The 15,321-nt window shown below is 36.1% G+C and overlaps 2 protein-coding genes across 3 annotated transcripts in view; both read left to right on the forward strand.

The window, feature by feature from the left end:
* The first annotated feature begins 651 nt into the window (after nt 1-651).
* Nucleotides 652-12,934, forward strand: LOC149132406 (inter-alpha-trypsin inhibitor heavy chain H3-like). Its single transcript, XM_089363370.1, has 5 exons — nt 652-831; nt 5,088-5,432; nt 7,351-7,450; nt 10,549-10,908; nt 11,396-12,934. Exons 1-5 carry the CDS (start codon nt 766-768, stop codon nt 11,593-11,595), a joined length of 1,071 nt encoding a protein of 356 aa, XP_089219496.1. The 5' UTR covers nt 652-765; the 3' UTR covers nt 11,596-12,934.
* A 1,820-nt stretch (nt 12,935-14,754) lies between these two features.
* The window catches only part of LOC106882531 (inter-alpha-trypsin inhibitor heavy chain H3), a 10,340-nt gene continuing 9,773 nt past the window's right edge, over nt 14,755-15,321 (forward strand). For both annotated transcript variants that reach the window (XM_014933245.3, XM_014933247.3), the window contains exon 1: nt 14,755-14,908. In XM_014933245.3, the coding sequence (XP_014788731.2) occupies nt 14,855-14,908 (54 nt within the window). In that variant the 5' untranslated portion in view covers nt 14,755-14,854. The remainder of the gene's footprint in view (nt 14,909-15,321) is intronic.

The raw sequence follows: 15,321 nt of genomic DNA on the forward strand, positions 1-15,321 counted from the left end.
GTGCCTATAGTAAAAAGAAGAAATGATAATTACTATCATCATTAGTTTTTGAAGATGTATGATGTGACTTTTATCTGAAATGGCGTGACGTAATGCTCTGTTGCAATGTTAACGCACATGGTGGAAGACTTAAATAAAAAAACATATAAAATAACGGAAGGAAACCTGAAAAGTGGCCTAATTCTAAAAGGGTTAGTAATTTTAAACTGCACCAGGATCTGAGAGGGTGAGAGCCATAGTAACATCGTTAGGTCCTCTTGCGAGTGTGTGTTTGTATATCATGGAATGTGTGTAGGAGATTTGTGTGCGTCGCAGTGTCTGCGACGGTCTGTGCTGTGCGGTGACGATTTGCCTGCCTGACTTCTGTGTATGTGTGTGTGTCTGTTTAACTCGGTGCTTGATCACGTGTTTCCTTACGCATATCAGTATTCACGCGCGCAAGAAAGTAGATATGAATATAAATATATATGCATAAGTGTGTGGGTGTGTGTGTGGGTGTGTGTCTGTGTGTGTGTGTGTGTCTGTGTGTGTCTGTGTGTGTGTGTGTGTGTGTGTGTGTGTGTGTGTGTGTGCGTGCGTGCGTGCGTCCTTATTCGTATGTATATAAGTGATGCATATGTACCCTCACTAAACTACATATGCACATATTTGTTTATATCCTCACTGAAATACATGTGTTAGAAAATAGCGTATAAAGTGGAGAAACCTGAATGAATAGTATCACTTCGACTTTATTTTTCCTTTTGACAGCCTGATATAGAACCAATGAAGAAGCTAATGAAGAGGCTGTACCTTAGCATCTTAATGTTTTTTTATCTAATGAATGCAAAGGTTAGTCTGTCGTTTATTCAGCACCATAAACATACTCCTCTCTCTAAACACACATATACACACATATTTACATGCACATATATATAGTATATCTACGTATATATATACATATATATAGAGAGAGACACATATATATATATATGTATATGTGTATGTATATATATATATATATATATATATATATATATATATATATATATATATATATATATATATATATATATATGCATACATACATATAAGGTTCGTTTTTGTATTTGCTTTACAAGATTCGTTATGTGAATTCGTGGGCTGAAGCATGTTTGGTCGGTATTGAAAATGTTACAAGAGGAAACGAAAAATTTTAGAAATCGAGTGGAAATCGAACCGGTGAGTGTGTTAAATAATAAGGCACTAAAAGAGAATGGATCTCCCCACACACAATATAACATTATGTGTGTGTGTGTGTGTGTGTGTGTGTGTGTGTGTGTACATATATGTGTGCGCGTGTGTGCGTATATATATATATATACTCTTGTGTCTGGGGAGAGTCATTCTAATTTAACACACTTACCGGTAAAATTTCCATTCATTTATTTTTCTAAAATTTTCGTTGCGTCTTGCAACCTTTTGAATAGTTGTTGACTCTATCCGTTATTCAAGGTGCGTTCGTTTTGTTTGTTCATGCGCATTTGTGTGGGTCAGTGTGTCTGCGCGCATACACATGTATGTATGTATGTATGTATATATGTATGTATGTATGTATGTATGTATGTATGTAGAAATGTATGTATGCATGTAAGTGTATGCATGCATATATTTAAGTGTGTGTGCGTAAGTATATATATGTGTGTATGTGTGTACGTTTGTATGTATTCTGCATATTCATGTGTTTGTGTGTTCGCATTCGTGTGTTTTTACGTGTGTGTGTGTGTGTGTGTGTGTGTGTGTGTGTGTGTGTGTATGTGTGTGTGTACATCTGTATCCTTGTGTGTGCATGTTTGAGTGTGAGTGTCTTTGGGATTTTTTTGGACGATGTACTGTGTCTGTATGTGTGGATGTTCTGTCTCAATATCTGTAAACGTCTTTCTCCATATGTGCCTTATTGTGAAGTGAAGCGGGTGTGCATATGGCTATGTGTTTCAGACTTCATTTGCATATGTGTGTATGTGTGCTTGTCTGTTCATATTACCTATGTACCTATCCGTCAGTATATCTATCTCTTTACTTTCCTATGTATTTGCCTACATACATGTGCATATACATATACATACGCACACACACGCGCCCACATACATACATCTACATAACAGCCCACTAACTATTCTACCTGTATATAAATATAAACTCTAGTTATGGAGGTATGATTATCTACTGAGTATATATCCTATTTAGTACTGGGGATGTTTTATTTATGATGATGTACTCCTGTATTTGTCTGAGTGTTGGGTCCTTCGGATGCTTGGTAAAATGCGGATGTCAAGTTGACCCAGGTTGACTTCATGTTGGTCCTTGGCATGTTGGTAGAGTATGGAGGACTGTTTTTTTTGTCGTCATATTGTCTCAAATGCTCATTTAGTCGTTCCACAATGCTCCTAGATATCTCACTATGTATATCATTTTCATGTCTTTCCAAGTACCGTCTATGCATTTTATGCTGTAGACTACATTTCTAGTTGTCCAGTTAATGTCAGATCTAATCCTACATACCATGCAGTAATCAACTGTGCATATGGTATTCTCAAAATGTACGTCCTACATAGTGGTGGTCTAATAGAATTCTCTGATTTTTCAAAAACCTTAATTTTGAGTTTTAGTCTCTTTCAGAGTTTTCCAAAATCTACGGGCTCGCTGTCTATGGACTGTAGCCTCTACAAACATCAATCCTAGATATTTATCGGTTTATACCACATGTTCACCATGTTTGATTTCTCATAAGATCTTTGTATCCTTTTCCATTCTTTGCTTCTATATCTAGAACAGGCACATTACATGAGGTTCTGTACATGTTTCTTCGTTTCATGGGGTTTGCATAGTAGAGACACGTTGTTCATTATCCTAACAAGTCTGCTATCACTATGTTAATTTTCATGTTGTGTGACAAATGCTGAGTACTTGTGAACAACATATTTCGAAGCTATGGGTTTCATGTAATAAGAGTGAAGGAGTTGCACTCTGTTGTTCACTGTCTCTAACCAAAGTTCAGTATCAAGGACGGGGAGTGTATTGTTAGGGTGCCTAGTTGGTTAATCTATAGTTATCATGGTACTTTGGTGGATGTAGGTAGGTATGTGCTGGATGCTCTCCATTATGCTCCTCTCGGTTTCTACATAACCGTTACTAGAGTTGGTCTCAACTAGAATATTAATCTCATCTACATACCTAGTGTAAAGGAGAAAAGTTGCGGATTATTCTGCTAAGGATTGCTTAAGTTTTTTGTCCCACTAGGTCATGAAGAAGCCGCCCGCATCTCCAGCTACACCGACACCAATGACAGCACCTTGAATCTGCATATAGAGTTTCTTGTTAAACTTTACTATGTGGTTCCTCAAGGTGGTTCTTATGCATACATATTTTCTTGTGCAATCATTCTTTTCTCCTGATTGTTGATTTCAGGGTCTTGGGCGGGTACGGTCCTGCCATTCCAGCGCTCTGCGGTGCTTTTCTTCACTGCTGAGGTGATGGTGGATGGTCTTCCCCTCTGTGACCTGGTGGGGCAAAAATCTACTCAGGTCATAGTCGTCTAAATATTCATACACATACATACATACACACACTTACATGCATGTATACATACATACAAACATACATACATACATACATACATACATACGTACATACATACAAACATACATACATGTGTATTCGTGCACACTCACTGACCCACACAAATGCTCACAAACAAACCAAAAGAACGCAGTTTGAATAACATACAGAGTCTTCAAGCATTGAAAAGGTTGCAAGACGCAACAAAATTTTTTAGAAAAATAACTAAGTAAATGAGTGGAAAATTTACCGGTGAATGTGTTAAATTATAAGGCACTAAAATAGAATGACTACCGAGACACAACAGAATATGCTTCAAATCGTGAACTCAAATAAAGAATCTTGTAAACCAAGATGTGTGTTGTCATATATACGTAATACATGTGCATACATCTTTTTGTATGTATGTGTGTGTAAGAGAGAGAGAGTGATCTCTAAGTAGCACTCGCTCTCTCTCTCTCTCACCCTCTGATGTTATATAAAACATTTGTAACATTGCTTCTCTCCAAGCTAAGCCAACAAATAAATTGCAGTTGCTGTACTATTGCTTGGCTTTGCTGCCAATATTCTCCCAAGAGGACAAACAACTCATGCTCATTCTGTTGTTAAATTACCACTAAACCTGGTCACAAGTAACAGTCAAATTTGTAATATAAGCAAAGATTCAGGTTCAGCAGAAGTGTTGTGCCAATGCCACCTTATCATTCGGGATGAATGCACCATGTCACATAGAGGTGCAATAGAAGCTCTTGGTAAGACCTTACAGGACATCAGATGCAACAATAAATTTATGGGAGGAGTTACATTAGTTTCATCAGGAGACTTCAGACAGACATTACCATTCATTCTGAGACGGACAAAATCTGATGGAATAAAAGCATGCATTAAATTTTGAAACGTATGGAATAAAGTACTGAAATTCTCCTTCAATACTAACGTGCGAGCTGCTCTCCAGCTCAAGAATTTTTACAACGAAATTTCTGCTGCATTGATGACAGATGTAAAATTCAAATACTTTGGTAATGTACGTCGATCATGGATTTTATATTATTCATATTATCATATTTAATGTTCATGTTGTTAGTATTTATTTAAGATTTTCCATTCTTAAAGTATGAACTAGTTACATCATAAATACCTGCCTATATTGCCCTCGTTTAGAAAAATCTCTTGAAATATAATAATAATGTTCAAGGCAGTTAAATATTGTATGGGAATTCAGTTTCAATATTTTTCTTTTCAAAGTTTCAGCTCAGAGCTGCGGCCATGCTGATGCACCACCGTGATATTTGCATATTCTAGTGACATTATTTTCTTGAAAGCGCCTATGGCTATCTTTAGAGACAATCCGTCAATATATTTAGAAACAGAGTGTATCATTCTGGCTGCACTATTTACAGTTAGTAAATTCTCTCCAAGAATATTTGGCTGGAGCTGGTCTGGAGCATTCCGATATATCCTTCAGTATTGTTTCAGAATATACGGCACACTTATTTCTCCCTTAATTATAGGTTGATAACGATACGCTAACCAATGATGTGTTCCACAGATATTTCAACGGTACAGAAGCGGTAATAGTTGGGAAACTGACAGATAAGGACGCTTCAAGAATTACATGGAACATTGTTGGCACCACAAGTTCTGGCGATGTTGATATTGGAGAAACAACTGAAGCGCTCCAATTGTCTGATGAAGGCAGAAGAGAAAGCTTGTTGTCTGATGAAGACGTAAAAAGCATTCCAGAGAAATTGTGGGCATATCTGACAATCAAACAGATTCTAGATCAAATGACTGCCAGTGGGAACCAAACGGAGAAAGATGAGTTGAAGAATCGTGCGATTGAACTATCCCTAAAGGTAAGATTGGAACCATTACTTATGATTTCTTGTTCAAGAAAGGAATAAATTTCATGAAGTTTATGTCTCTCCCAAGCTTGTTAATTGAGCAATAAAAATCAACTGTCATCAAATAATAATCGAAATAGTTCTCAACTTGCAATTTTACCTCATAAGAATCATTCATTAAATTTCTATTGCAATTAATGATTACTTTTGTCAGAGGGATTGAACGCCTTTACAAGATAAATGGGATGCTGTAATATTTTTGCCTCCTCTTAATGCATTATTGATGTAAAAGAATGAAAAGATGATGATCTGAAATAAGGGAAACGGCAGCTTACAATTTGTTCTATGGCCGCCAGCACATTATTTCTTTCGAATATTCCCTTGAAATGTTATCCTAGATACAATCATATCTGTCATTCATGGTAACTCTTGTAATACTCTTTCCCAAACTTCGTGGGATTGCTTTAAAGGGACGTGTACCTCGTACTACTTGCTCCTGTGCTTTTTTCCGCCTTCTATTTTGAACATAAAGAATTTTGAATCGTACGCTCTCCCCGACACAATAAAGGACACTTTATTGTTATATAAATAGAACTATGAACACCCACAGTACGGGTATATAACCATTTTCATATCATGAACCCAACTTATGAACAAATTTCACGCAATTGTACTTTCCGTGAAACGGCTTATATGAAGAAATATCTTTGACGTAAAGTACACTTCAAACGACGTTATTTGACTTCTATTTTTCAATGCTTTCTATAGTATGTGGGTGCATGCACACACTTCTGTGTAAGTGTGTGTGAAATTTGCTATTATTGTTCATTCTTTATGCCCTCCTCATTTTCGCTATCGACAAACGGAATTTTGAAATAATTCCAGAACCAGCATTTCCCCGAATGAAATGTCGTAGAGAACCGTCCTATACCTATACCATCATGGCACGTCTTCCAGAACATATAAACCGTATAGAGTGATGATTCGGCAAAACAGTCACGTGGCTGTCTGCTGACAACATTTTTCCCGTTTTAGAAGGGTAAAATAACTTATCTTACCGCTGTTATCCCTGCGTACGAAGTAATTTCTTTCCTACCTGGGATACGCATATATATATATATATATATATATATATATATATATATATATATATATATATATATAAAATATCGAGGTCTCTTTCTTTCTTTTGTTGTCCTTCCTATCAATATATCTATATATATATATATATATATATATATCCAGAGGGAGAGAAGGAGAGAAATACACAGATATCTATGTGTGTGTATGTATGTAGAGGCACAGGGCCAAATGGTTAGAGTAGCTTACTCGCGGGTTCGAATCTCAGACCGGGTGATGTGTATGTTTATGAACGAAACACCTAAGCTCCATGCGGCTCCAGCAGAAGGTAATGGTGAATTACTGCTGACTGTTTCGCCACAACTTCCTCTCACGCTTTCCTCCTGTATCTAACAGCTCACCTGCGACGGACCGGCATCCTGTCCTGGTGGGGAACCTATACGCCAATGAAACCGGCCCTTATGAGCCAGGTATGGCTCCAGGAAGAAAAACAACAATCATTCCCCTCTTCGTTCTTTCGCTCCCCCTCTCGCATATTTCCTGGCCTTCTCTTCGTGCTCACTTCCCCTCACTTGTGCGCGTACCGTTGCACAGACCTGGTGGGTTCAAATCCTAGGCGAATTGAGAGCAGTCTATTTATGTTGGGGGCGCGGAATTTCGAGGGAAAAATTATAAGAAAAAGCGTCTTAAGTCAAAGAGAGAACACATGACAAATTTGGTGAAATTCGATTGAAAATTGTAGAAGTAGAAGTGTTTCACACGACACACAGACAACTTACTTTTTAATATATAAGATATATATATATATATATATAATCGAATTTTCTGAGTGTACATCTTATAATTTTAGTATAAGTTTGTGACTCCGGTAACGTCGATGATTGTCGTAAAACCAGACAAGAAAGAAAATGTTGATGAGGTCATTGCAGATGAGCCTGTTGAAAAACGCAGTAAGTATTATACTTACAGTATAGTAAATCCAGTCTGCAAGCTTTACAGTGCAATCACTAAGTTTATAATTATGGACACAGGAATGCAGCTCTAAATGTTCCATATTTTTTGCAACCATATACGCTTGTGATAAATTTGAATGACAGAGAATTAATCGATAGAACCGATAATAGTAGATGCCTTGAACCTGATTGAAACATTTGCTAACCCATCTATGCTGTGTCAGTGAATTTGTTAGATGGAAAACATGAGGAAGCCCGTCGTATTGTTATTATTATTATTATTATTTTATGTTTGACTTTTGTTTTGCATTTCTACAAGTTGGATCCAAGTCTCACCCAGAGACCTCAAGAGACAACAAGTTAGAAGTTCATGTAGGTGTTATGCCTAGGGTACCATATATTTGGATTTGTACAGTTTTGTTCAAGTGAATGTTTAAGAAACCATAAGAAAATTATGTGTTTGCTCCCATGAGCACTATTTTTTGAACTTCAGCCATTTTGGGGTTTCCTGGTATCTGAGCTAGGTAGTAATCAGCCCGTTTCGCTGTCATTCCCAGGGCACCTATGACAATAGGTATTGTTTTCGTCTTCAGATTCCACATTTTGCTAATTTATTCGTCTTCAGATTCCACATTTTGCTAATTTATTATTATTATTATTATTATTATTATTATTATTATTATTATTATTATTATTATTTACGTTTTTCTTCAATTGTAACTTTATTTCAACTGCCTTACCACCGGGCATTCTCCGGGGGCCAAGAGTAGTAAGGTCACTTTTGTTTTGGTACTCATTCTAAAATTATCACAACATTTATTGCAATTTAGATGGGGAGTGTTTTCCTTAGCATATGACCTGTACCCATCAAGGTTATCTTTTGTAGTTCACGGAGATTGGAGTTACCAGGGAGTTGCTTAATATACTTCTCAGCTCCTTTCTTTATCATTCCCAACGCAAAAATTACCACTGGTGTTATAGTATTACTAAGCTTCCACATTTCTTTAAATTCAACTTGTAGATCTTTGTAGTGGGAAACCTTTTCGTATTCCTTTCATGTGATAATTTGATCTTGTGGGACAGACACATCTATTTACAGACAAGTTTCTCTGCTATAGCCCATCTTCTCCTCTCCTTCTTCTTCTTCTTCTTCTTTTTCTTCTTCTTCTTCTTCTTCTTCTTCTTCTTCTTATTATTATTATTATTATTGTAGTTGTTGTTATTAAAGCTGCAAAAACATCAAAAGAAAGATGCGGCTCGGTGTTTCATGTTCCCGTTCGTCTCTCAGTTATGATATGGAACAAAATTATGATGGTACATGGAATATATGATTTGATATATTCCAATTTGACGAATACGTATTTGAATTTGATTGGGTAATATATTTTTAAATCACGAAGGGTCTTGTATTCACTAACGGTTTGCCTGGTCGCGAGTGTTTAAATTGGACACTAAAATATATTGTATTGAAAATATCACAATTTTGAAAATATCACAATTTTGAAAATATCACAATTTTGAAAATATCACAATTTTAATCCATTTTGTGTCAGAGCTGCCCGACGAAGGCAAACGTAAAACTCTGAGTAGCAGTTTTTGGAGCTTAAATAAAAAAAAAAGACTTAATTTTTTTCCACCTTGTTTTGCCTTTTGTACTTACTCGTGTGTAAAACATACTCATACACACATCTGTACGTGTGTGCATGTATGTGTGTATGGCGCCCCAATATATCTGAGACCGCGATGTCCAGTCAAGTAGGAGGCTTTGTAGGTGATGATTGAAGCCGCGAACAAGGAACCGGGCGAAGCCAACAGCTGATTCACTCTTTCATGTATGGGCATTGCTGGCATTTTGCATAGACAATTCTTTGCGATGGTCTTCTTCGGTATATATGTGAAGTTGTGTCTGAGGATTGTTCAATTTTCCTATGCATTTTAAGCATGAAATCAGTTGGTAACAGCATTAATTCGAAGCCATGAGACATTAGTAATATAAATATTATATAGATATACTTTTGTTCATATACACTCATCATAGAAATATATATAGACTTATATATATATATATATATATATATATATATATATATATATATATATATATATATATATATATATATATATATATATATATATATGCATATGTGTGTGTGCGTTTCATGCGTGTGTGTCTCTATGTACATACACGCATATGCACATACACAAACATATATTAGTGACATTTTTGTTACCCCTTCTTTTCTTACCACAATGTGTCTGAGACAGTTTACAATTCATCTTAATTTTATTGAAGGTGACACTGTCTGTCTTTTTTTTCAATATACACAATCTATCGACTTATAATATACACTGCTCTAAAACATTATCTTCATGTTATTTATATTAAAAATAATCACCTTGATACGTGTAACTTATTAACATTGTTTCCAATGAATAAAAAACAAACTATTTACTAATAGCTAATTCACATTACTACAACACACACACACACACACACACACACACACACATATATATATATATATATATATATATATATATATATATATATATATATATATATATATATAATGATAACATTAATGTTCCGATGTTTTATTCTCTGTTGACAGTAACACGGCACGCTCCTAGTGCAGGTAATGACCACAATACGTTCATTCTAAATACTTTTTAAATAGAGGTGAATTATTCAAACCCCAAATAACTCCTATCAACATATGGCTATGATGCTCTGCCATTACGTCTGCTCGTAATCAGAGGCACACTTATTGTCAGCCGGTAAGGGACATGCTCAACTGGTCAACCTACTGACAAGCAAATCGATGGTATTGAGCAAAATATGTGCTGTAGCCCATCTTTTATACCAAGACAAAGCAATGTACATAACACTTCGAATCAGTTAAGATGACAAGCGATGGGTACCAATGCCTGCTACTGGATCAGGTCCCTAAATATGAATATTTATATATCTTCCTCATGAACGACGAAAAGAATCTGGAGTTATTGGTGAATTGCTATGTATTTTTCACTTTTGTTAATATTATTATTATTATTATTATTGCTGATATAAGTATTTTATGTTTTTCTCACTACAGAAATCAATGTGACAGCGAAAATATTAGAAGGTACAGGAAGTTATAAACCCGGTCGTCCAAACAGGACATACATCGGTAAAGTTTATATTAAAACTGCCAATATAGAAATAATGATAGCAACGCACCAGATAGTATTCAACGGTAAACGCCTTATTTGGAAGCATGAAGCAGATATCGCCTTTGCTGGAGCATCTTGCGAAGTGAATGGAAAAGGAACGCTTGTGGAAATAAAAATTAACCCTGGTTTAACGTTTCTTATCAGACGGAACTTACACGCACGTATGGGCCCTAAATATGGTTATTTAGATTTCTTTCTCATGGACGACAAAGGATTCTCTCCAAAAGTATCTGGAGTTATTGGTGAGTTGCTTTGTATTTTTCATTATTATTATTATTATTATTATTATTATTATTATTATTATTATTATTATTATTACTAAGGAAGAGACCTGTGTATGTCATCAAAGTGACATTGGGTACAAATATACGAAGTCCAGTATATTTATCATGACTACCTGTCTATTAAGAGTACACCAGGTACATACATCACAACCATATGTGCCCGACATAGCGTTCTCATACCAAGATAAACAGCGCACGAGCTTGCAGGTGGGGCCAAGTTAGAGTTTTCTTCAGGACGAGTATCCCATCCCACTCAATAGGTCCGTAAGAAAGGGTTGTTTAAGTATGTTGAACGAAACACTTCTCTTTACAAATGTGAATTATTCAAACCCTCCTCTTATCTTATCTTGTCTATCGATTTTTATGACTATAATTCTTTATTTGATCTATTTCGTTTTGATAAACTATCTGAATGTATTGAAATATATTTCTTTTATTATTTTAGGTCGTTTCATTCCAATGAAGGGTCACCTCATGAAGGAACACAAAACTTCAAAAGATAAAACCGAAGCAAGGTTAAAAATTACGGAACCGAGAAAACAATACAAGCAATCTGTTCACACAGTCCTGCAACTTAAACCAGGTTTAATGAATACTCTGATCCCATGCTGGAAGATTGACATTGATAAGCTTGGTTTAAACTAAATCACATAAATTTACATTTATTTCATCAATATTTCTTAGTTCTAAGGAGCATCAATTGTATACGTATGTGTGACTGGAACATTCACCCAAATAAATATTTTTTGCTTAAGGAGATATATTTTTACCGATTTTATGATCATTGTGCATTTTAGAGATCCATGTTTACAATTTGTATATTTATGGATTTTTCTGTAAAAAAGACACATAGGTACCAAGTTCCATAGCTACCTAAATGAAAATATGTTTCATTAAGAGGCACAGATCACTTACGAAGCAGAAGAAATAATGGAAAATTGTCGACAGAAAAACAGAAAAATAAGAGTAATTCTTGTTATATCGACTTTAGTAACCTGACTTGTGCTTTATTTTATCGGCTTCGAAAAGATGAATGGTAAATTTAACCACGGTGGGATTTGATTATCTATATTTCTTATGAATTCTTGCATGGGGGTAAGAAAGAAACTAGACCAAACAAATTCATCTTTGAGATCGATAACTTTTGACTTCTAATATATTGACACTAATAAGCGCAGCAGAAATAGCTTCGTTGAAAGGATGCAAGGAATGTTTATTAGAATGGTGTTCATGAAAGGAAACCAAAGAACTCATCTCTAAAATAGACCTTTGATCGAGTAATTCCGAATATTATTAATTCGTCATGGATAGAAAAACAGTGTCTATGAACCTTCGTTTACTGTGTTCAAGGCTTGTTGGAGGAAGAGACGAATTTATCTCGAATCAGGGAACTGGCCCACAGCGAATTCTGCTGAATGTAACCAAGAACCAAGTAACAGGTGTGAAGGCGACGAACAGAGTTCAAAAAGAGGAACAGTTACATGTATCGCAGATATAGTTTCATACATGGAATGCAGGAAATGTTACGGAGAAATAGGCATATCAAACCCTCTTTCAATAGTGACCTCAAAGGAACGAGATTGAGGAACGCAGCTATGAAAGTGATATGTTAGTCGTTATTGAATTGTTGATTTTATACGATAAGTAAGAAACGTGGTGGTGCTCCAGCAGAGCCACAACCTAAGGACTGAAACGTATAAAAGAATACTTGGGAAAAGGAATATAATCAATAACATCTGTCACCCCTATGGCTTCAGTAGCATTTATTCCATCGACTTCAGGGAAAAGAAAGGCCAAAGTCATTGCGACTTGAACTCAAATCGTAAAGTACCTGAGCAAATGTCAGCAGATATATTATCCACCGCTCTAACTAGTCTAGCAAAGCTCAGCCCAACTGGCGGCAGCAATACTATCGGTTAATTACAGTACATCGAAGCAGAAGAAACGATACGATAGCGTGTTTCTGCAAACAGCTTTTTATGCTCAGGGCTTAAATGGTACCAATGTACATTTTGTTGATATATTCAACTACACCCAACTCTCACAGGGTTAAAAACCAATATTAATAGTTATTTAATAACTATTTCTTAATGGCTATTTAATCAATATCTATGTCATTGAATTGGCAGAGTTGCTATGGAGTTGGAGAGAACTCTTTCCAGAATTTCTTCTGCTCTCTGCTTTGTAAATTCTAATCGTATCTGGCATAACTTTGCGGGAATCTTCATGTGACGCAAGTACAGTAAACAACAAATGAAGGGAGTTTAAATTTGCGACTATTGTCTCGCTAGTGTTCTTTATTTAATGTAGTCTTAACAGATTGCATCATACATTACATGAATTGGCAGGTTCTTCAGGCGTTATTTAAACACAGTCAACTCGTGGCTAACCGTTTAATTTCGGTAAGTAGATTTTTAAAGTTAAAGTTAACGATATATGAATCTAACTGCTGAGTGTGTTCTAGAGCTGGAAATCAATTATGGTACAGACGAAGGAGGGAAAGAAGATATAAATCATGGCCCAATACCATAAGGTTACGCGTTGTATCCTTATGGTAGGAGGTTTTTCTCCAAGAGTCTAAACTGTTGTACGAATATTGATATAATAATAATGATTTCTTCCTTTTTGGCCACAAGGGCTGCACAAGAGGATAATACATCATGGTGGAATTACATGTAGCACTTGTGAAGAGATAAAAATGGTCGCTTTGCCCTTCATCCTTTTGGGGTCGACTAAATAAGTATCAGTTATGCACCGAGGTCCATGTAATCGACTTACCCCCTACTCGCAAGTTTTAGGCCTTGTGCCTATAATAGAAAGGATTATCAAGTTTTGGGCCTTTGTGACTAGCAAAGAAAAGGATGTCATTACCTCTAGTAGTAGTAGTAGTAGTAGTAGTAGTAGTAGTAGTAGTAGTAGTAGTATCTTCATCCTTGACCTCCTTCTATCCTCATCATCAACTGTATCATTAACATCGTAAGGGCGGTGAGCTGGCAGAAACGTTAGCACGCTGGACGAAATGCTTAGTGATATTTCGTCCGTCGCTACTTTCTGAGTTCAAATTCCGTCCAAGTTGATTTTTACCTTTCATCCTTTCGGGATCGATAAAGTAAGTACCAGTTGAACATTGGAGTCGATGTAATTGACTCATCTCCACCTCTCACAAGCTATTCTTGTGGCTCTGTTGCAATGTTAACACACGTGATGGAAGACTTAAATTTTAAAAAAAACATATAAAATAACGAAAGGAAACCTGAAAAGTGGCCTAATTCTAAAAGGATTAGTAATTTTAAACTGCACCCGGATCTGTGAGGCTTTTTGTCATAACAACATCATTAGACCCTTTTCAGTGTGTGTGTGTGTGTGTGTGTGTGTGTGTGTGTGTGTGAGTACATATATCATGGTAAATGTGGGGTAGAAATATGTGCGGCGCAGTGTCTGCGGCGGTGTCTAGTATCCGGTGACGATTTGCCTGGCTGATTGCATGTGCGTCTAGATGCGTCTGTGTATATGTTCTCTGCATATGTATGTGTTTGTGTGCGTGTGTGTGTGTGTGTGTGTGCGTGTGTGTGTGTGTGTGTGTGTGTGTGTGTGTGTGTGTGTGTGTGTGCAAGTGAGTGCTTGATCACGTGCGCACATAAATAAATGAATACATATATATATATATATATATATATATATATATATATATATAAATGTTCGTGTGTGTGCGTGCTTGCATGTGTGTGTGTGTGTGTGTATGGCTATTCGTATGATTGTAAATATATGCATATATGTGTATATGTCCTCACTGAAATAAATGTGTTACGCTTTAGTATATAAAGCCTACTGGAATGACAACAAATATCAGTTCAACTTTATTTTTTCCTTTCGGTAGCCTGATATAGAACCACTGAAGAAGCTAATGATGAAGTTGTATCTTAGCATCTTGCTCTTGTTTTATCTAATGAATGCAAAGGTTAGTCTATCGTTTATTCAGCACCATAAACATACTCATATCTTTTATCACACGGGCGCGCACACTTATATACACATATTTACATACACATATATAGTATATGTATGTATGTGTGTATGCATGTAATATGTATATATATATAGCTTTCTTTTCACTCCAGCCGCTGTGAAGGCAAGACGAACTACTAGCGTTCTACCTCAGATTCGCGTTTGGCCGTACGGCTTTTGAATGTTGTTTTCACTGTCCAATTTTTCCTGTCTTGGTTTGTGTTTGCCACCTTGGAATCCTCTGTGTAGTTGGTTGATCCACTACTCAGGAAGAGACTATTCTAGAGTACGTTCTGTCTTATCTTCGAAACGTCAGGTTAGAATAGAGACAGCTGATGAAGGAATATTCCAAGTGGCTTTCCGTTT

The sequence above is a fragment of the Octopus bimaculoides genome, chromosome 15 (genome assembly GCF_046866305.1).
Source record: "Octopus bimaculoides isolate indiv1 chromosome 15, ASM4686630v1, whole genome shotgun sequence".
Lineage (NCBI taxonomy): Eukaryota > Metazoa > Mollusca > Cephalopoda > Octopoda > Octopodidae > Octopus > Octopus bimaculoides.

What these genes read in the sequence shown, in the direction of transcription:
- LOC149132406 (XM_089363370.1), top strand. Translation starts at nt 766, where the DNA reads ATGAAGAAGCTAATGAAGAGGCTGTACCTTAGCATCTTAATGTTTTTT. An exon ending in TGAGCCTGTTGAAAAACGCA is followed by an intron (nt 7,451 to 10,548) that starts GTAAGTATTATA and finishes TTCTCACTACAG; the next exon opens with AAATCAATGTGACAGCGAAA. An exon ending in AAAAGTATCTGGAGTTATTG is followed by an intron (nt 10,909 to 11,395) that starts GTGAGTTGCTTT and finishes TTATTATTTTAG; the next exon opens with GTCGTTTCATTCCAATGAAG.